Source organism: Mytilus californianus, unplaced genomic scaffold (genome assembly GCF_021869535.1).
Source record: "Mytilus californianus isolate M0D057914Y unplaced genomic scaffold, xbMytCali1.0.p SCAF_1, whole genome shotgun sequence".
In the NCBI taxonomy this organism is placed as follows: Eukaryota; Metazoa; Mollusca; class Bivalvia; order Mytilida; family Mytilidae; genus Mytilus; species Mytilus californianus.
Window position 1 is genome coordinate 68,079,044 of NW_026262581.1, and position 23,434 is coordinate 68,102,477.

General features: G+C 31.5%; 1 protein-coding gene across 2 annotated transcripts in view; it reads left to right on the plus strand.

Moving 5' to 3' along the window:
* The window catches only part of LOC127706835 (uncharacterized), a 50,451-nt gene extending 27,245 nt beyond the window's left edge, over nt 1-23,206 (plus strand). For both annotated transcript variants that reach the window (XM_052211551.1, XM_052211559.1), the window contains exons 3-8: nt 6,036-6,158; nt 8,808-9,037; nt 9,685-9,864; nt 13,206-13,409; nt 18,293-18,404; nt 20,278-23,206. In XM_052211551.1, the coding sequence (XP_052067511.1) occupies nt 6,036-6,158; nt 8,808-9,037; nt 9,685-9,864; nt 13,206-13,409; nt 18,293-18,404; nt 20,278-21,089 (1,661 nt within the window). In that variant the 3' untranslated portion in view covers nt 21,090-23,206. The remainder of the gene's footprint in view (nt 1-6,035; nt 6,159-8,807; nt 9,038-9,684; nt 9,865-13,205; nt 13,410-18,292; nt 18,405-20,277) is intronic.
* The last annotated feature ends 228 nt before the right edge of the window (nt 23,207-23,434 follow it).

Consider the following 23,434-nt stretch of genomic DNA (forward strand, 5'->3'; position numbering starts at 1 on the left):
TTTGAACTCTGGTGGATAGTTTTCTCATTGGCAATCATACCACATGTCTTTGAAACAACGTGTCCTTATTTTTGTATTGAAATGCGTTTTCAAGTTTAAAACTTTTTGACTTACTAGATATAAAACAATCCACCCAATTTTTATTAAGAAATTTACTCTTAGATATCAGTGGCATTAAACACGCGTGCATAGACTTACATGATTCCTCGTTCGTTTTTCTCTATTAAGATCAAAAGCCATCGTTACAGTGTCATACTTGCCATATTTTTACTAACATTTTCAATTTTTGTGTTTTTCATTTATGTTGCATTAGATGTAGAAACCTGTTATCACGGCTACGATTTTAAAATGTTGATGAAGTTTCTGATTTAAATATTAAAGAAAAATCGAATATTGAAAACATTCTGATGTCTTTCTTTTAATGAGTTCATCGAGTGCGATAAAATGAAATGATTTCGTTTTCGCATGTTAATGAAGACAGTCAAAGCATAATCAACATTGTTGAAATTAAGGAAGTTGATTAAATGAATACGACGGTCCGTAAAACTTAGTGCGCTCGAATTTAAATATCAAAGCTTGATAAATATTAAGCTATTTAAATGCATCCGACGTAACTAGGTGTAAAACTAAGTGCGCTAGAACTAATATAAAAGCTGGATACATTTAAAATTTAAACATTAGAAATATTTGTTAGAAAAACAACCTGGACAAAAAAATCAACTGACGACTATCTTTTATCACGGCATATAAATCAAGATATAATTAACTAAACCATAATTTTAAACTATTGAATCCACTGTGAGGAGATAACTGTATGGTTAAAGCTTGGCCTGCGTAAAAATAAAAAAAAATGTGCTGGAATTCCCATTTTAATTGAAATTGAAATCCTGTTGTCTTGGTTAAATTTTTAACAAGATTGTTCTGTTTGGATTTTGTTTTATTAACTTTCGGACAGAAAAAAAGGAAATATGTCTCTCTTACTATGATAAGAGCCGACAGCACTTTTTACACCGTTGTTTGAAAGTCGTAAATTATTTTTATTGGAAATTCTGTTGTCATACCAACCAAGAAAAAAATCGTGCGGTAATCGCATGAGCTACAAACGCAGAGAGATCAGGTGCGTCGACTGGTTAAGCGTCTCCTCCTATAGCTGCATACGGCACCTGCAATGTAAATCCAATGTAATGAGAGGGAATAGACAAACATCATACTTTGTCTCCGGAAGAACTTGAATCCACAGCTTGTATGGGAATCCCATGTATTCTCCAACATCATCTATGCAATAGGAGATTAAAAATAAATATACAAATATGTCATTTTCTCTTTTGGTATTCACATTAAGGAAGCAATACACAGTTAGGAAAACAAAATTGACACTCACAACTTTAACCCGCCTCTTTCCATTGCTTTCTAACAATTAGGGCTTACTATTGTCATGTATGTGCATATGTATGGAAACAGCATCTTCTATAGATTTGAATTCCATTAGTTAAAATGATGAAATATAATATCTTTTTCATGTAACCATGGCAACAATCTGCATCTATTTGATACAAAATATTGCAAAGAGGTTGGAAATGTCACTAATTTCCCCAAAATTTGGTCATAAGTGGAATTTTAATCCTTTTGATTGACACCTTTTTAGGAAACCATTGACATTTATCTATCAAGAGGTCAAATAAAAATCATATGCATTTCAGCTCATTGTTTCATAAAATTCAATTGAAAATTATGAGCATAAACAAATTCTTGGAATATACTACAATAATTTCTGGAACTATGGCCGGCACGGATGTGAAAATGCGGACTGTCAAACAGAAAATGGGCTATAAAACATGCAAAAACAATCTTGATCTTCACATAAACCCACTTTGAAGGCTATATCATTTTTCAGCTATCTGAAAATTAATTTCATTGCACAATAACTGTCATATTTGAAAAATTCACCAGGACGAAATTTTGAAACCAAACTCCGAACTGTGTATTGCTACCTAAGATTAGCATCCTAAGCATATGAGGTCAACCCGATTTTTGTTGGGGTTCGTTTTTTTTTTTTGCATTGGTGTTTGTCTATTTTTCTTCAAACTTTAGTTGTTGATTCGACCAATATTTGTTGATTGATCTTTAGATATCTTCTCCCCTTTTTAGTCCTTATTTGTTCTTAGTTTAGCGATGCCAAGGTCCCCAGTCCGCGATCAGGACAATAATCAGTGGTGGATTCTTGGGGAGCTCCCCCTTTGAAAAAGCCTGGATCCGCCCTTGATATTTGTATGTTATCAATGGTTTAAATAGCCTGTGATGGGGCATGTCCATAACTATTGCAATTAAGTCTGTACATTGACGAATTGATATCTATAAAAGGAATGTGTTGGCCTATCAAAATGGTGAAGTGAGCTTGCATAATAGTATAGAATAGTTAAGTACAACGACGGGAACTCCCAAAGGCTTTTAAACCAAATGATGACACGATATGAACCTCTGGTAGTGTATTTGCGATGGTCATGACTACTTCTCCAATTTACAGAGACGTTAAATATTTCGTATTAGTTGATACTTCTACACTTGGGACTTGCAAAATTACTTCCGTTTCTTTTTCTGATTAAAAGGTCAGAAATAGTATACACATAGTTATGATTATAGATATAAATGAGTAAGTCATTTACTATTTATATATTCCCAAATGTCCTGCCATGTTTAGGATGTCGAGACAGAAGACGAATTATATTATAGTTTATTGATCATATTGGATTTGACAAGATGTATAAGTAATATGATTTGAAAATGTTGATCAAGTCGATTAAATATGATTGGAAAAAAAGTATAAGCAAAAATGCAGAAATTCAAGATAAATTAAAAAAAAAAAAAACCTCACAACATCAACGTTAGACTATATCAACCAAAGGATCGAATAGGAAACAACTATCGTATTCCTAACTCGGTACAGATATTTTCCGAGGAAAATGCTGGGTTAAAACCGGTTTTATACCTGGCTTAAACTCCAAACTATCTGGTTTCTAAAACTGTTAAATTTATATTTTTCAATTTAAAATGGAAATAGCACTTCATAAATTTTGTACGTCCGAATCGCTTTTCTGTGTTTATCTTCACCTGAAGTGCACAATACCTAAAAAATAAAAGTAAGGAAGTAAAAATACTTGAATACTTGAGAAACTATATGATGAAAAGGAATACACTTAATGGAATTAGGTCCAAAGTTTATTAATAATTTCTAAATTTACGGAAATTTAAGATCAATTGGCATGTTACTAATCATGCTAGTATTAAGTTCTGGCTACTGAGCTGACAAAACCCATATTAGACAACCATTCCACAATCAATGCCATCGAACTAGTGTAGAAAACAAAACTTCCACTTCATAAACTTGTTGCGTTTATTTCATTTCCAACTGAATACAAAAATACAATCCGACTAGTGTGTTATTGAAATGTAACATTCATGTGATGACAATGCCATTATTAACATATTATTCAAGAGTTTTATTGTATTTGATTAATAAAATAATTTGGCTTTCAAAATATTTTTCAACTTTATCAATATTTTTGGCAATGACATGTAATGTATTCAGAAAATGCACTATTAAGGTATGGTAGATATTTTCTCAAGATAGCATAGTTTCAGTCTATTCACTTATCTGTCTGAAACAAACGGTTTTCGGGTGATACCTTTAATTCTATTACATTACAACTACATTGTATTATGAAATGCAGACTAAGTTTTATTTTCATTGTTATAGAAAAAACTTTTGTCTGTTTATTAGCTCTTGAATAATCTTTCAAAACGGTTTGTGGATGTTTCTCCAAAAACCCGTGCTGTTGGCACAAGAATAATATCATACTTTTAATTGACTCCTTTGTCGGTACCGCTGATGTTGGACTATCAGTAATCGGGGTAAACAGCCGCCCAGTAATCATTCAGTATTGGCATGCTTAGATGATAGAGTTTGTCTGTAATAACATTGATATTTTTAGGCAACGTAACTGTTCCAATTTTACTGCATCGTGTGCGCATTCATACAATTAAAGTCTTTTTGATGATGCCTGAGAACAAAATATTTGAAAGTCAAAAAATGGAGTGGAGTGAAGCTATCAGCTAAAGTGGTATTCATAACAGTAATTGTACCAATTTTACTACACCAAATGCGCATTTCGACAATTAATGTCTCTTGAGTGATGATCGAGGCTTACATAAGTCCAAAACGTAAAAGTAAAATATTAAAGAGCAGATAAAAAGAGAACCAAAAGAAAACCAAAAACCAGTTAACGAGTCAGAGCTATACACGAGGAAGACAATTTCTGAATTTAAAATGTATTTTTGAAATTTTATAACAGTTAAAGAAACTTTAAATTTCCAGTTCATAACACAATCATAGGTTGAATTCATAGATTTATTGCTGTTCTGTAAACGCCCATTTGGTTTCTATGCCATCAAACGTTTACTACATTTGGCTTTCAAACATTCGGTGTCGTGTGTAGCGAATGAAGGTTCCTCCGTGAACAGGTGTAGGCAATGCAATTGATATTTCCCACATACTTTATTCTGTTTCTTTATAAGATTCTGCAAGTGATATGCCAGTTAAAGTTGCAGCTGTACATTAGGTAGTATGTAGTTATATATATCTTTCCTTGTAAACTACTGAACAGTAGCTCTTCAACGTTTTATTAGATTTTGGAAGTGTAAATATTTCGGCCCCGAGCATCACTGAAGAGACATGAATTGTCGTAATGCACATCTGGTCCAGTAAAATTGGTACCGTTAATGTTCTTACTACTGGTCGATACCTCTGCTAGTCCTCGAGGGTATCATCAGCCAGAACTTCGGTACTAGTATGAAAATACGTATATTGTAAGATTGAAATTTAAAGTTTATGAAATTTTGGAAATAAATTTAAATTTAGGAATATATCTGCCTCTTGGAAAGCTCTGATTCATTGTCAAGATTTGGCTAAAGTTTTGGGTCTTTTTTTTGTTTGATCAGCTCTTCAAAGTTTTTATAAGTTTTCAAATATTTCGGACCTGAGCATCACTGACGGGACACCAATTGTCGAAAAGCGCATCTTGTCCAGTAAAATTGGTACCGATAATGTTATTGATACCAATTACAACAGAAATATTCTTTGTTGGGTTCGTTTCTATTGTTTGGTGTTGGTCTGCCAATGATTATGGCAACCAGTAAGTATGTAGCCTTATATACATTTGAGGTTATGGGAATTGTTTTTTAGAAAATCTTGGTACACTTGTATACTAAATATGACAGGTGTTCTTGTGTAGGGGCAGTGGAATTGAGTGAGATTCTTTAAAATATAGAGATGAATATTACAAATGTATATGTCACAGGATTCTAGGGGCGAGTGATTTTAAATACCACTGTTCCTTTTGCTGTCGAAACTTAAGTAATGATCCATGTATCGTAATTTATTGACAAATTGTAGACTGTTTGAAGAAACTGGTATGTCAATAGATGCATCATATGGTCAGCATAAGTACTTAAAAAGGTAGAAAGAGGTTGCTACCCAAAATTTTCTCACCTAAACTCTCTTGTATTTATTTGTGTGTGCTCATAAGTAGTATTTTCCGCAATAGTTATTTTATTTTAATTACATTTTAATATATGATTTATACCATGTACATGTAATATAGAAAGAACTTTTATAAGCTGTGCCTGTTGAATCCTTTCCTTATCTTAACGAATAAAATTTGTTTAAAATCAAATCCCTTAAAAATGCAATATATATTCTTAAATTATTATAGGTATTTGTCTTTTCCAAAAACCTGATTCAAAATCGAACCTAGTCAAAATTTGATTTTTCATAATATTGTTTTTTCTATACATATTTGAATAAATGTCATCATTAAGTGAGAGGCTATGCAATATCAAATTACAATAGTTGCTAAGTGTGTTTTTATAGTGATATTATACAGATTGGGATACCCGTTTTAAATTATTATACCATAATACAAACATTTTAACGTTCATGATAATCAAATCTTGATTGATTGTATTAATTTACTCTTCAGGAATACGTTTGGTGTTGCGTGGTAAAGCTCATGTTGAATGGAGGATTACCAAAGCTGGTGAAAGAAGAACAGTAAGAGATGACGAATATTACATCGACGAGAAAAAAGTCATTTGGGGCAAAGGTATTTATCCTTTGACATATACTTGACATGCATTGAATCAGTCCGAATAAATATAAAGCATCAGACAGAAAACTAAATCGGTTTCACTGATGAATTGATGTATAAATCACCAGCTAAAACTATTGATCACTGTATGTTGATAGCCATGTATTTGAAAGATTGCATCTTAAGTATTCGTCTTAATAGAAGAAGAGAATATGTTCTGTGCGATCCTTTACGACAAGCAAAGGAAAATGTTTAAATCGTCATAAGTTTTCGAATTCATTTAGCAACCTTTGACATAATTGTTTTAAAGATGAGATGTATATAAACTCATCATAGATACAAGGATTAACATTTGGTTGGACACGCGTTTCGTCTACAAAAGACTCATCGAATCCAAAAAGTTAAAAAGGCCAAATAAAAAACGAAGTTGAAGACCGTTGAGGACCCAAAATCCCGAAAAGTTTTGTAAAATACAGCTAAGGTACTAATAATCTATTTCTGGGGTAGAAAATGCTTAGTGGTTATGGTACTTTAAAATCCTTTCGGACTTTTCCCCTGTATAATTTCTATGAAGTTTCATTTAAATTATCACTTAAGTCGAAATGTTCTGGATTAAATCGACATTCCAGCGCTTTATAAACCATTTTTGAAATCCGATCCAGTCATTTTGATTGCAAATCTTTTTCCAATACCTGTGGACTTATCCTCAAAAGTGAGAACAATATTGATCATTAATGGAAGGAGTCTATATCAGTGCTTTCATCCTATAAATAAAAGGTGACACGACTTATACATCAAAGAACAACGAACAAACGACAGAAAAAATTAGAGACAACCTAGACAAAAGCATTAAATCCTCAAAGATCTTCAAACAATATTGTCTATGCAATATGATGATCTCTAAACTGCCTTGATTCTTAAAGATGTGATTTAATTTATCAGAGATCTGATATCAATTGAAAGGACAAAACATTAAGATATTACTTAAGACGACTGTTGACAAGGTTCCTTTCTTAGAACAGTATAAGAACAAGTGGAGGAATTAAGCTAGTTAAAACGCTCTATCCTCTCACTTTGAAAACTTGATCAGTCAAAAAGGAACAGGTATATGAAGAACAAAATATAAATGTCAGTCTAGAAAACATAACTTTACATTACTGGTACAGTAGACAATAAAAAAAACCATAAATACTAGTTAGTAGTAAAACATTCTTAATAATACTGAAAGCATGCTTTAAGTACTTAACAGGCTAACCTATACTTAAGTCAAATCTAGGCGTTTGCACTTGCATGGGAGTATTTCTCTAAGCAACGTTCTTAAAAAATACAGAAAAACACAATCTTATGCGATACTATTTGAAAAATCAAAAACAGTTTATGTGATGTATAAATGAAGAAAAAAAACTTATTGTGCTTTACAACGTATATATTGTAGAACAAAGCTTATTAATTAAACATGGTAAACACCAAATCTATTCCTGAAATAATTTACTCTTGGCATTTAAGAAACAAACATTTTATCACACATAATATATCTATTTCCCTTATTATACTCCCATTTAATAGTTAAGATAGCTAATTACGTTCTACTTTCTGACAGCTTCTTCTCCTGTTGAATGTCGTTAATTCTTTTTATGACATAGCTTTATTATTATTATGAGGACTAATGCATGTTAATTAACACATTTTAAGTCGATTGCTTAATCGTTTTATATAAGGGCCTTTTCTCGCTGTAGTACATAAATCAAGCCAGTACAAAAGCACTTCATATTATATAGAACATATGATTATATAAGAACAACAAGCTTAACGCTTCTATAAAATATGTTATTTGTTGAGCATATGATCAATTCTAATTATCAGATTAGATATCGCTATATTTTTCTTTGTTTTTATGATATTAGACTTCTAAACTCTCTGCACTAGTCTATTGGATTACTAATAACTCAATTTTCGGACATTAAATCAATATGAATATGATATTTTGTGAAACAAATCCGCAAAAAAGTCATTGTGGTCCATTAGAAAAATGTGTATAAGCTTTCTACAAGAAACCAATAAACTATTTAAAAAGTCAAAGGAACGATCTAACTGAAAAGAAAGGACTTTTCCGAAATAATCCTCTTCAGGTACCGTTGACTGTTACGTTTCTCGTTGTCAAGTCTAATGGCATGTTTGCTAAACGGTGATAAATAGAGAATATCATATGGCTTTTTCAATATCACATTCGTATCAACCCGAGACACCAATATAATCCCAAGAGCTCTGCTCGAGGGATTATATTGGTTGAGGGTTGATACGGTGTGTGATATTGAAAAAGCCATATCATATACACTTTATTATATACAAATATCTCACGTAGATGTTTTTATGTGACATGAAGTCATACAGGTACGGAGGTTTGAAATGACGTCATACAGATTATAGGTTTGACATGACGTCAAAAGATTAGGGGTTTGATAAAGCTATTGAAATTGCAATCGATGACGTGACGTCATACAGATTAAAGGTGTGATAAAGCCTTTGCAACCGTGCTGATATCGATATCATCACGGGTGGCTGATACAGCACGCTTGCCAATGATTGTATTACACATACAATTTATCTGTATTTACTACTAAGTATATAATAAATATAATTACACTATAAGTATGTATATTATAGATAAACATGAAGATGGTGGGATTCCTATTATGCCTAGAGGTAACCATAGATACAACTTTCAGTTCAAGCTGCCAGAAAGTGCGCTCCCTTCATCATTTGAGAGCAAAATTGGAACGATCAGATATTACATCCGAATGACAATGGATATTCCATATTCATCATCTCCACAAGGAATAAAGTATTTCACAATCGTTGGTCCCCACATTGATTGTATGGAAGAGAAATATCTGGTAAATGTTTATAAACCATTATCTTCTTTACCACCAACATTAAAAAATGGTACAAGTTATGATATAATTGTTATACTGCGATAAAATTATACAGCAATGAAGACTATACACATATATAACTCATGTGTAATTGTTTGTTTTCACGGAATGCTGGTTCTTGGGGATGTCCGTGTAGTATATATAATGATAATGCAAGTAATGCTTTTCAAAATACTATTTATCCAAAACCTGCAAATATTGACGTTATTTCTATGAATATTAGTTGTGATGAGATAAAAATGCGATGCGATAAATAATATATTTTTATGAGTGGTATTAATACCCGTATTCATATGAAGTCTATATATGATATATTTGTTTGTTGATTTTTTAGGATGAAGGATTAGGTATTTGTTAATTTCACTGCCCTTGCTATTCTATTGCGTAAAACCATTTTTTAGTGTCCATGTTGTTGCAATACGATCGACAATTATAATTTTGGCTAGGGAAATTTTAATTACAGTGAAAATTGAAATTTTTGTTTGAGCTGAGTAGTTTGTTTAGATATTTCAGTTGTTATTTTTATTGAAATAAAATCGTTTTGGCTTATTTTATTCAACATATGCATGGAAAGTGTTTTAAATTAACAGCATCGTATTTTTTGACAGACTCCAACCAGAGGAAGTGATAAGAGGAATTCGTGTTGCCTTTGTTGTAATCGGGGGCCAGTAAGTCTGCAAGCAGAACTTGAAAGAAGTGCTTATTGCTGTGGGGAAAATCTTAGATTAAAAGCTACAGTTCAGAATGGAAGTTCACAAGAAGTTTGGTTATTTTGTAAATTAGTCCAGGTATAGTATACAGAAATAGACTTCTAGTTCAATAAAAACTGTTTGACCAATGTTATATGTTAATGAGTCCGTTAAATGTTTTATTCTTACGTAAGTCTAGATAAAAATGAATGTAACTAGAAAATATGATCAGAATACATCAAGTGTGGAAAGACAAACAACAACATAACCGAAAGAAAAGGCACAACAACAAAAAAACATCAGGCAAATAAAGCAGAAACTACATATATAGATATACTATCTAAAAATTACTTTAGACCATTTAAATAATATAAAAATTGCTTACTGAGATCTAAATAATTTGTAAAGAAAAAGAAGAAAGCTCATATTATGCAAAGTCCGTAGTCAGTTGTTTCTATTTATCAGTGAGTAGCTTAAAATTTATTGATAAATTGTTGTTTGATTAAGGTCGAAAACTTGTTAGGCTATAAATGAATGAATTTACCGTGTCAAAGCAATGTTGATGACAGACAGACATCTCCATTGTCAAAAGAAAAACACTAAAAAAACCAGCACTTTATAGAAAACAAAAGATTTGACATGATACTTACATGAGCAGCGCGACGGATGCCACATGTGAAGCAGAACCTGCTTACCCTTCCGGAGAACCTGAGATCACCTCCGGTTTTTTGTGTGGTTCGTGTTGCTCAGTCTTTAGTTTTCCATGTTGTGTACAGTTGTTTGTCTTTTGGTCTTTTTCTTTTTTTTTACATTGGCGTTTTCACTTTATTTCGACTTATGAGTTTGAATGCTCCTTTGGTATTTTTCGCCTCTCTCTTACGCTTTTATTATATCAATTTATTTATTTTTAGAAGAAATCTCTTGAAAATTACCCTGTTTTTGTACTTATTAAAAAAAAATAGTTGTAACACAGAAAATTAAATAATAAGTTATCATACATAAAGTGTTGCATATTGTACATAAATATCAAAATTAAAATGCATATCCAATCATATTTAGTATACTTAAACATATTTTTGTTCATTTGGTTTGCTTCCTGTTTGTCCATTTTTATAAGCTGTAATATCTGTCCTCCGAATTCCGATTTGTATTGTCCCCCTAGGGTAACTCCTATTATTTTTAACCATTGTTTATTAGCTTATACCTCCCTTTAATAGGCCATTAATTGGCAACCAAGGTAAAGTAAGATAAATTATACATTAGAGTATAGACTGATACAAGTGTAACAAAAAAAAGAAAAGATTCAAGGACAGAAGATATGTAAAAAAGTGAGACATGTGGCCAGTATTACATGTGTATACAATGAATTTTTTTTCTACATTTTGTTTCGATTTTGGGATAAACCAGCAATGAGACAGCAAAAGAACAAATAATAAGATATATGGTAGGCAAACGTTCGCGTCATTTGTAAAAGACTTAATCATCCCGATTCCAGACTAGTCGTAAACTAATTCAATAGAAACCACCAAAGAAGATTCCTTTAAGTTTATGACTTTTGTTTATTTTCAACATTATCAAACATCACAACGTTAGAATGACATCTATCAAAGTCAAATCCAACTTGTGTGTTCCTAGCACTGTGCTAAAATATCGAATGAATTCTCTGAGGCATCTAAAGGTGTTAAGTAAAATCTTAGTTTCAAATTTCCAAGTTACAATACAATCAAAATACGTTTATGCAATACGTTATACATTGATTTCAGATGAATTTGGTTATTATTTTTTGTGTTGTTTTGTCAAATAGCTCTTCAACTGCTTTGGTCCTTATACACACTTGACTTTCAAATATTCGGTTTTGAGCGTTCCTTTTGAAGATTAATCCAAAAAAGTGTTGTTTTCATTTTTTATGAGAAACTTAAGAATTTGTAAAATGTAGCAGTACTTAATAAATGTTGGCCAATGAAAAATAAATGTGTTGGCACTTATTGATTCAATAATGGACCAAACGGTGTAACACCACAACATAAGAACAACAAAAAATCAGTTTGAAATGGCTTGATGCATCAGATCTGCACGAAGCACACATAACATGTAACATAAAGATTAAAGACAAAAAATACCCATCCCAAATGTACTCGCAGTTACTGAAAGCTAGTACATATACATTTTTGCAGGAATGCTCAAAGCAAAATGCTGATTACGTCAAAAATGAAAAATGTATAAGAGCTTATTGCCTAAAAGGGGTCTAATAAAGAAGAGCCTAACTCTGTAAAGAATTAAAGAGTAGAATGATTAGAAATTTCGTCCTTTTGTCATCTAGAAAATCATTTAAGCTTCAAATTGGGAGTTAAAAAATCATTATGTCGAAACCTTTGCAGACCGTTGTTTGTCTTTCGGTTTTTTTTCAGTGTTTTGACAAAGGTATTGTCGGGTTTTCGACTTGTGGTTTTTGATTGTCCCTTTGGTATCTTCTGAGTTTAATTTCTGTTTTCAACATATTACTTATCTTAATTTTACCATTTCCACATTTCACAGTTAATAAACAGTTATTGCAATGTAGCATAGACAGCTTGGTGCATGTCTCATAAGTACTTGATATATATACAAACAAATACAAACGAGACTCAATTGTTACAATTAATTAAAGATATGTTAGATTGATCACTCTTTGCAACAAATAGTATCCACGCTAGGGAATAAGACGATTACAAGATTTATAAATTGCAGAAGTATTCCCACGCAATACATCACTCTACAGACAAATATTGATATATGAATGAATAAACAACCATAACTGAAGTATGCCAAAAAACGCATCATACTTAGTTTTCATTTAAAGTGAAATGTAATAACACTCTCTGCTATTGAAAATTGTATACATCTACATGGATACAATATGTAGGAGTAATTGATTTTCATGCGTTTGTATTAGATATATATTAAAAAGCATCAAGAAGCGTAGACTGTAAGAAAAATAGCTGACAAATATGTAAATTAATATTCTAAAATACTATTTTCATTTCCATCGTTTATCAGACAAGTACTGTCTGGTTCAGGTGAAATGTGATAACAGCATTTCAAAATAATCATATAATAATGGATTGCTTTTTGACTTTGTGTATACAGCAGAATAACATTCAATTCTACCAATTTTACTGCACCAGATGCGCATATCTAAAATGAATGTCACTTCAACGCCAACATTTTTGAAAATACAAAACCTAATACATTGGTTGTTGAGCTGATATAAAAGAAAAAGCAAAAAAGTGTAGACAAATCGGAGCTTACATAAGGGAGATATATTTTCAAATTTCACATGAATTCAGAAAGTGTAAATAACGTGTATTGAAAAGTAAAAAGACCATTTTGAAATATGGGATTTTTATAAAGAGATAATTTACAAATGTAGCTTCAAGTATAAGAATTTTCTTTCGTTACAGATTGTAGATTTCTTCATTAATAAAGGAGTACTAGGACTAAGTAAGTCTGCATCACATCGGGTTTGGGAATATAAAGGAGAAAATGTATGTCCAGATCACAGTGAAAAATTTGACAACCTTCACTGTCTACTCCAAGTTCCAATCATGCCACCTACCATTATGTTAGAAGTTTGTAGTGTCATCCAAATTTCATATGAACTACAGGTAAATAACCACTTTTAGTTTTTAGAATATAGCAAAGTGCTCTCGACCAATGAAATTGTAGGACTTGATGCCTCTTAATTGTGAAGAATGAATGCAAATCATGTTCTTAGTAAAGGATTATCCTATTATGTGGGTCTATTTACAGTTCAAAACAAAGAGTTTCTATAAATGAGTTACAACTGTCCCGAAGCACATTTATCCGATTGAAAGGATTTATCACACAGTGATTGAAACTGACTAGAAGTTGAATTGTGAAACAAACAAAAAACCCTAAATAAGTTGAAGTTTACTGTGCAGAAAAATTGGCACCGTTAATGTTATTATGAAAATACTAATAACTTCAAATTACCAAATAATTAAACAATATCAAAGCATTTACAAAAAATTAAAAAAATACCTCAATCTTTAGCTTTCCAAAACTTTGATCACTGGATCAGCGTTTTGGAAGAATAGTTTTTTCCAATATTCCGATGAAAAAAAAAAAAAAAAAAAAAAAAAAAAAGAATGTAATTTTAAGTCTTGAACATATTAAAAAACTTTTATAAAAGGCATTTTATTTGAACATTTCCCTGGCATAATGAAATAGTATTTGATGTAAAAACCGGACCAAAATATTGGCTGTTAAATAAAATTTAGTTGTTACTCAAATGTATCAATTGATTTAAACTGTAAATTAAAAAAAAAGGATAATTCCTCACTAAAATATTACATGATTTACATTCATACTCACAATCAGGAAACATATACAATTCCTACATTTTATTTGTTCTGTTGTGTCACCTAATATGTATAATGCATTTTTAAAAAAAATATTTCCCAAATGATAAGAAAGTCTTTACATCACTAAATCTTATCCATAAATGAAATGCCTAAAAAGGAGTCATGCATTAATTATAAACATTGCACTGACAATGAAACTAATTCTTAAATACAACCAATTAAGAGATCGTTTGAGCCTTGAGCACTTTACAATATTCTAAGTTTGTAAAAGAATGATAATCCATTACTTCATGAGAAGTACTCGCTAACGCTCGTACTTAATCATGAAGAAAGGGATTATCATTCTCTTACATATACTTAATTCTATCTCGTATGAACTAATGGTCATCATTAATTGTGATTTCACAAAGATCCCTAATGAAACATTCGATTATTGTAAAATATACAGTTGGTTTGTATATCTTTGATGAACTACAATTAATTGAAGTCATATGAAACGAGTGTCTGATGATATTAATGTTAAGTAAACTATTAACCCAATCATGAAGAATGTGAAATTTATTGAAAAAGTAGAACAATGTGTATTTTTTTCGTTTATACTTTCCATACATTCCCATTTGTTAATTAAACTTTGTAATAACAGTTGTTTATTGATTTGATGTACTAGCATTTTCTTTCCGAATCTGGTAATATTCCACGTGTTTACTTTTTCTAACATCCTGGCTTTTCCCTTCACACTTATGCTGTGCGATAGCGGAATATTTAACGAAAGGTGTAAGGGTTAAAGTCACTGCATACAGGAAAGCTATCGGCCAATAAGAATAAGGAAAGATAATGATTCAATAGAAGTATACATTTCTGAAGATTTGGATAAAATAAAGGAATTTTTTAAAGGGGCATTTGCTGTCAAATTCATGTTTACCGATTTGATTCAAATTCTCATATTTGATTTATTACATACTAAAACGTATATCCAAATTAAAAAAAGTCTGAAATAAACAATTTACAATGCATGAGTTCGATAATATGTATCAGCATTTCGTGTGTATTTTAGTCTAGACGCCATCCAATTAACCATCGAGGTGACCTCCGAAGACTGCCGACGGTCATATAACCTGATATAAGCATAAATATAGATATTAATAGATAGCAAACTCGTGGAATTTGATTTTTCTAGGTCTGTTTTATTACATATTATAGGTTAAAAATATATGTTGATAACCGTTTTTACCTGAATAAGAATGAGTTTTGGTGGATCGAATCAGTCAATCAAATGGTTTACCCTTGTTTCACTTTCAATGTTGACATTATTTTCCTTTTAATAACTGAACACGCCTAATTCATGCGTAACCTATCTCTAGCTAATGGGTTAAATGGAAGGTCACATGCATACGGATTCAATGAAATCGAATTATTCACTTGCACGTGTTACATAGTAATACTGAAAATCATTGTAGTACATAAAACAAATTCACCTTTTTGTTAAATTTGAAGGATTATATTACTTTAAAAGCTAGTGTTGTCGTCTCAGTATCGTATCAGTATCGTATAAACTGAAGTTCAACTTTGTGGTGTCATCCAATGGTTTATGAGCTAGGTGCAATTAGAAGCTCTGCTTTGTAGATGTGTTCGATCTCGTATAAATCGTATCGTCATGAACTTTGTAGTGTCCTAGAGATCTTTTATTGCTGCAAGTTAAAGAAAACAGCGCCTTATAAATTTCGTGCATCCGAATCGTTTCATGTAATTCGTGCAAAAAAAAGCACCATGTTTGAATCATACATTCATATTTACTTGGTCCCTGAAGCATCCCTGAATGTGTATGTAATATCTTCTATTTGCATATATTCTAAATTTACAATAAACACATATATAAAATTGAGAATGGAAACGGGGAATGTGTAAAAGAGACAACAACCCGACCAAAGAGAAGAAAACAGCACCCGGAGGCGGGCTTCAGCTGGCCCCTAAACAAAAATGTGTGTTAGTTCAGCGAAAATGATCGTCACACTAAACTCCGAAACATATATATGAACCAAAATTAAAAAAATCATACAAGACTAACAAAAGCTAGAGGTTCCTGACTTGGGACAGGCGCAAAAATGCGGCGGGGTAAACATGTTTTGTGAGATCTCAACCCTCCCCCTATACCTCTAGCCAATGTAGAATAAACAAACACACAGCAATACCATAGTAAAACTCAGTTTAAAAGAAGTCCGAGTTCGATGTTAGAATAGGTAACAGAAGAAACTATGCTAAATGACAATGATTAACATAAATTAACAAAGGACTACTAGCAGTTACCGACATGCCAGCACCAGACCTCAATTAAACTGATAAAAAGTTTATGTCTTCATCATATGAAAATCAAGCACAATCACTCCCGTTTGGGGTTTAGTATCATACCATCATAAAATATACGAGAAGAACATAACCCGTATCATGCCAACAACTGGTTTTAGAATAAATGTGTTTATTTTCGATGCATAGACCCTATGAGTGAGTCAATATTATTTCCAAAAAAGCCATCTTTAATGACCTGCCAGCAGTATCGTAACTATATCCCTCCTGAATAAGTCTGTTTAAAGGTTTGGTTAGCTTTTGAGGTGAATGACGACATTTGTATGCTTTGTATAGAATATTACCATAAAAGATTGGATGTGAAATACCTGAACGTACATATATATTTACTTGATACATAAATTTTACAGCATGAAGTTTTGCAGAATGGGTTAATATTATGTTATATCAAAATAATTCAAATAATAGCACATAATAAAAAACTGTTTCTCTCAACATTTCTTATTTAAGATATGGATATTAACAAGTTGTAAACTCAAATGGAGTCGTGCCAATCTGATGAGTGATGCCATTTCCAACTTATTTGCACAGTCCGTTCTTTTGTTGTGCTGTTACACCACTGTTCCAGGTTATGGGCCTTTAATTCAGTTGTTTTCGTTGATTTCTGTCTGTTATTCTGGTTTATCGTTTATTGTTTTTTTTTTTCATTAACCAGGTCGTTGGTTTTGTCGTTTAAATTGCTTCACATTTTGTCATGTTGAGGCCCTTTATAGATGACTATATTGGTTTTGTTCATTGTTTAATGCCGTACGGCGCCCTATAACTGCTTACATCGACGTCATTTTGACTCTGGTGGATGTGTATAAAAGAATCCAGCTTTTAATTTAGTAAGCGAAACGAATGTTGCCTTTTCATTAGACTCATCGGTGGCGATCTCGAATCAAATCAGTTGGACTGCTTAATCGTAAACAAAGTTGAGAAGCATTAAAAACCATCAATTGTAAGAAGTAGTAATTTGGCTGAGGCAAGTTTGAATGATTTTAACATTTAATTTACAGTAGATTAACAGAACATGACCACATCAATATTTCATATCAGTAAAGAAACACTGACTATTAGACAAGTGATGCCCTCGGGAACGACACGTCCACCAGCAGTCACTCGCTGGTTGTAAAAACTAATACAACAATACCAGGATTATGATAAACTAGTCCAGGCGCCCGTAAGGGGTAATATAAGAGTCGTTAGATCTTTCTCGAATCAAAACAGTTGGAAGGCTAAACAAGTAACAAAATTGAAATGCATTTACCAAACAAAAAGTCCATAAAGTTGTGCCATCTATGCCCGTCGGTAGAAATCTTTAATGTTTTTAATGATTGAACAACCTCATTTCAATATATCATAGCAGCACAGAAGCGCGGACTACTGGGTTGATGATGCCTTCCGGTCTGTCTAACGGTTTAAAATGGTCGTACTATTTTTTAATTTCATGAAAATGCAGTTATCTAAGATCTTTATTCATTTATTACATATTGTTTTTGGTTTTCCACGAATCACATGTGTAAACTTAACAGGTTTTTCACTGAATTACTGTGGTATCATTGTTTTTCATGAGCTACCCATTTTCGTGGATTTTGTGGTATATGCGAGAACCTTGAATTTAAATGTTTAACAAAATAAAGTTTCTTATAGACGTCTATGCAAAATTTTTCAAACCCACAAAATAAAGTGTAAACGAAAATATTTTTTACTCAATCCACGGAAATGAATGATTCTACAGTTATACATAAGGCAGTTTACTGCCTGGTATTTTTCTTGTGGCTTAGAAAGTTTTTGCTATATTTCAATGCATTCATCAACAGGTATGCTTGATAATGGCGGATAAAGGACAAGTTTTAGAGCTAGACTTTCCCATTACTGTGGCTACAGCTCCTTACCGTGTCACAAATGCACCATTTCCTATCTTACAATATGGTAAGTATAATAAAAATATACAAATTTATGGCAAGCCGTTTTGCTATTTATTCTAACTTCAATATATCTCATAAACTTTATAAGATATCTTCTATAGTTTATAAGATATCTTATATAGTTTATAAGATATCTTATATAGTTTATAAGATATCTTATATACTTTATGAGATATCTTATATAGTTTATGAAATATCTTATATAGTTTATAAGATATCTCATATGATTTTCGTTATAAGATATCTTATATAATGTTCTTTATAAGATATCTCATGAATTATATAAGACATCTTATAAACTATTTGAAATTATATAAGATATCTTATATATCAAATGAGATATCATATATATTATATAAGATATCTTATATATTATATGAGATATCTTGAAATTCGAATAATCTGTGTTGGTAGTCATCTGGAAAATAGAGGCCACATATTGAATAAAAGAGAGGTGAATGAGACCAGAGGAACATTCAAACTCATTAGTCGAAAACAAAAAAGGGCGAAAAGACGAACAACAGTACACAAAACACAACACAGGAAACTATAGACTGAGCAACACGAACCCCACCAAAAACCGAGGATAATCTCAGGTGCTCCGGAAGGGTAAGAAAATCCTGCTCCACATGTGAAACCGGTCGTGTTACTCCTATAAAATATGTTGATACGTTAAAGTAAGTGATTAGGCATCACGCAATAGCGGATTGGCAATTGACTCTCATATAACCATAAGACATCACCAAATTCAATAACCATCGTTCTCGTAAACTTTCTACACCTAAAACTTAACCAATTGCGTAATTTTGAAATTGAAACAACTTTTTCATGACAAAGGATAGACAGGACTGTTATCGGTATAAACATCACATACATTCAAAAAGTAAAAAGCACAAAGAACTACTCTAAAAACTAAATCAAGAATGACACGAACCCCTTTTAAACAAGACATGGGGTGATTTCAGGAATTAGTTTGTTTTTGTAAATGTACAGTTAGGTTGAAATGTTCAAATTGTCAAAAGTATGAAGATATAATAATGGTAATAAAAAAAATTGGCAAATAAATAATACATAGATGTACTGTTATCGACTTCTAGAAATTCCACTCAAACAAGTGTCAGAGACCATCTTACAGGGAGCAGTGAATTATTATTGCTCCTTGTTGAACTCCTCATGATTGAGGTTTTGAACGTTGTCTCTTATCTTTAGGTTTTGTCACGTGTTTTTAGTGAATTGTATCATGAATTGATGCACCATTTTTTCGATCAAATTTTCTTCACTTGAAATTTGAGGTTGATTATCATAATATAGTTAAGCAATGTAAAAAAAATGTCGGTTAGAATTTAAAGATATGTTAAAATCAATTCTTATCAGTATCTTTTAGTTGCTAAGGCACCCCCTTTATCCTACTATTTAGAGACTTGATGATATTAATATTAATAGAACAGTACATACCCACAAAGGTTGGAAAACTGATATGACGTGTATAGAGATTAAAAAAATGGGATTAATGATCAGATAAGAATTCCATTGAAAGGTTAAGTTTCAATATTTAATTATTAGCAACTGTTTTTGCGATGATTCTACTTCATTGCACTTTCATTCATCGTCACAATATTAAGTCTTTTGCACATTAATTATAGTCACTACTTGTGTAAAAAGACGGTCGCCTAAACATCTTAAATGTTACATAGTCACTCCATGTGTTAAAACGTATCTAGACACAAGTACCCATTACAAATACTGAAATTACTGACAGTATTTCACAAAAGTATGAAACTTTCTATTGAAATGTCTTAATTCTTATGAGATGTTGTATATGATTTTGGGACTAATGATTACTATTATTTCTTCAAAATATACACTTCCTTTAACAGATCATGCAATTACAAGTGTTGAAGGAGGCATGTATGTCAGTTCGGAATTTCAGCTGGGCCAAGTGTACATTGGAGAAGGGGAGGAACCCGACGATGAAGTAATATTGTATCGACCTGTCTATGTGTGTGTACCTCATGAGAAAATCATGGTTACAAATATAGACAGGGAAGGTCATATGAGTCGAGCTGGTTCTAGAATTTCTATGACTCGACTGAATGACAGGAAATTTCAGTTAGACTCTAGATCGTCCAAATCGCGGTCTGAAGAAATTAAACGAGAGGACAGTATAACTGATTCTCCAGTTCTAGAAAGGAGTAGGACATTATTGAGTCCTGATAGTGCAAGTATTGACAGAGGTAGTGACATTGAAGTTAACAAAACTCCATCAGAAGATATTTCAAGGTCGGAACCGGAAACGCCTGTTAGTATTTCGGAAACGCCTGTTAGAATTCCGGAAACGCCTGTTAGTATTCCGGAAATTAGTAAATCAGAGGAAGTGACGTTACATCTGGAGGACATGGATAGTTCCGTAACTGATCTAAACACTTTTAAAAACTGCAATGGCACATCAGTTAAGGCTGATATCTGCAAGGAAAGTAGTGAAAATGTGGTGAACGATTCTGTTGTTAATAAAACTGTATCACAAATTGCAAAAAATCCAACAGGAGAATCGAATGACAGTACTGAAACGTTAAATTGCAAAAAAATGTATGCAAATGATGAACCTGCAAATATAAAGTGTGATCATACACCAGATGTGATCCTTGTTCAGTCAGATCAAGAAACGACAGAACTGTCAGAGAATACATAAACGTAGATAGAATGTACAATTGATTAATTTATGGTTGAAACTTATAAATAACAAAACTGGCTTGATATTTGAAGATAGGTCTATTGGGATAATCGTAATATAAATCCACTATGAAAAACAGTTGTCAACAATTTTCGATACAAACACTGATGGTGAAGATCCCAGACTCGACATCAATTTAAGTGTCATATATATTCATTGATGCCTATTTGATACATTTGATGTTTTCTATATTTCTACTATCAGAGCATCTTAAATATTGTAGTGTATTTTTGTAGTGGTCATTTTTTTCACGAAAAACGTTTTCGTTATACCATTATTTTCTTTACCATGTGTCATTAGTCATATTCATTTAAGGAACTATAACTTTAAGACTCAAATCAAAACCAAAGAGAGACAACAAGAGCGATAATATAAACAATTCAAAACCACATGAAGACAACATGCTAGGGACAATAATTTTATAAAACTAAAACCTCACAAAGACCTATGTACGGACTTCTAATTAATAAAACTAAAGCCATGTTAAGACAGCAAGTAATGAACAATGATTTATTTAAGTAAAAACTAAAAAAAAAAGTTTTATAAAACTAAAAACCTCAAAAAGACAACAAACAAGAGTCGATAGTAAATTATAAAAACAAAACGAAAACAATATACAAGGAACAATAATTAATAAAACTAAAAACCTCTCAAAGACAACATGCAAGAAAAAAATTATTTATAAAGATAAAAACAAACACGAAGACAAAATTCGAGTGAAAATATTTAACAACAAATAAAACCACATGAAGGCAACATGCAAGGAGCAATATTAAAAAAAAACTCATTTTATGTTTATCGTAAATTGAAAAATGATCCTTTCTGAACAGGAAAATAGTAAGAAGTTCTGTCTTTGAAGGATTGTGTATACAACCAAAGACACAGTTGCCCATAACAAATATACAGGTAAAAATAATATACCAATTTCAGTATTTGATATTTACAAGTCAAACAGAAGTAGTTACCAATTTCAAACACTACAAAAATGAAAGATTGAAACTGGAATTGGAATCCACGTAAAAATATTTTTTTTGGATCACTATCGCTTTAAAAAAAGTTTGAATTCTTCACATGAAATATACTAAGAGAATAATATCATCAATTGTGTTTACGATTATTTTTACAAAAATAAACTTAGAGAATTAAATATTATAAATCGTGTTAAAAAAATAATAGAAAGAAATGCAATGGCAAATATTTTACTGCATATACAGATCATGTTTATGTTTCTTTTTTTTAAATATTGAATTATTATTGCTTATTAGATATTATAAACATTACCTATCGGTTTGAGATAGAGTAGTCGTCTTATCTTTACATCTACCGATTGTGTCCTACTCCCTATTAGGACATTTTGACTACGTGCAGATTCACATGACAGGTGGTGCTTGCATACCCTGTCGACGTACCCGACCCAGCTCCTTTTAGTTTTCATGCGATTTATTTAGTTTAGTTTTTTACCCTGACTGGAATGTCCTTAATGGATTTGTGAGATTTTAACATCGATAAACTACGGTTGACTTTTGTTTACATTAATTCTATCCTTTAAATGGTTGTAGTCACAACAATAACTTTGTTTTATTTTTAATGCAATGAGTATTGAAAGTTGATATTGGATGTAAGATATTTCAGTCAATAAAAACAACCCCAAAACAACAAAACGCATGCATTGTGACACAACACTGTTGGTATCATTATGAAATTTCATAAAATACTTTTAAGAAGTTATTAAATATGTCAAATAAGTGTTTTCTTTTACCATATTTATTTTTAAAAATATTAATACATATATTCCAGTTCTAAATATATATATAATTTGAATGCAAATTAGTATAATGTTATTTGATATTATCTTACAATCAAATCCACAATATTTAATATAGATTTTATTTGTGACATTCCATTTGTTTGATTCATATTATATACACTCATGTTTACATTTTATTACCACTATACCATTGCCAAATTGTAATGTAAAAATATTATGTTAATCGATGAATTGGGTCGATTGTCAGGTCCAGTTTGCCGAAACAAACACCTTACATGTTGTATCAATAAATGCACAAATGCTTCTCTCTCGTATTTTGTAATTCATTAATCGTGAGTAATCAAAGAAAAGTCACCCATTTTAGATACAATGACACGTGTATGTTATCAAAGTATAACCAATTGCGGTATACATTTATAAAAGAAATTAACTTATAAGTATATAAAAATTACCGGTTAAACATTTGACTTGTAAAATAACATAATTTTGATATGCATTATGGTACGTACAGTTCAGGAATAACTTTCGAACCAAA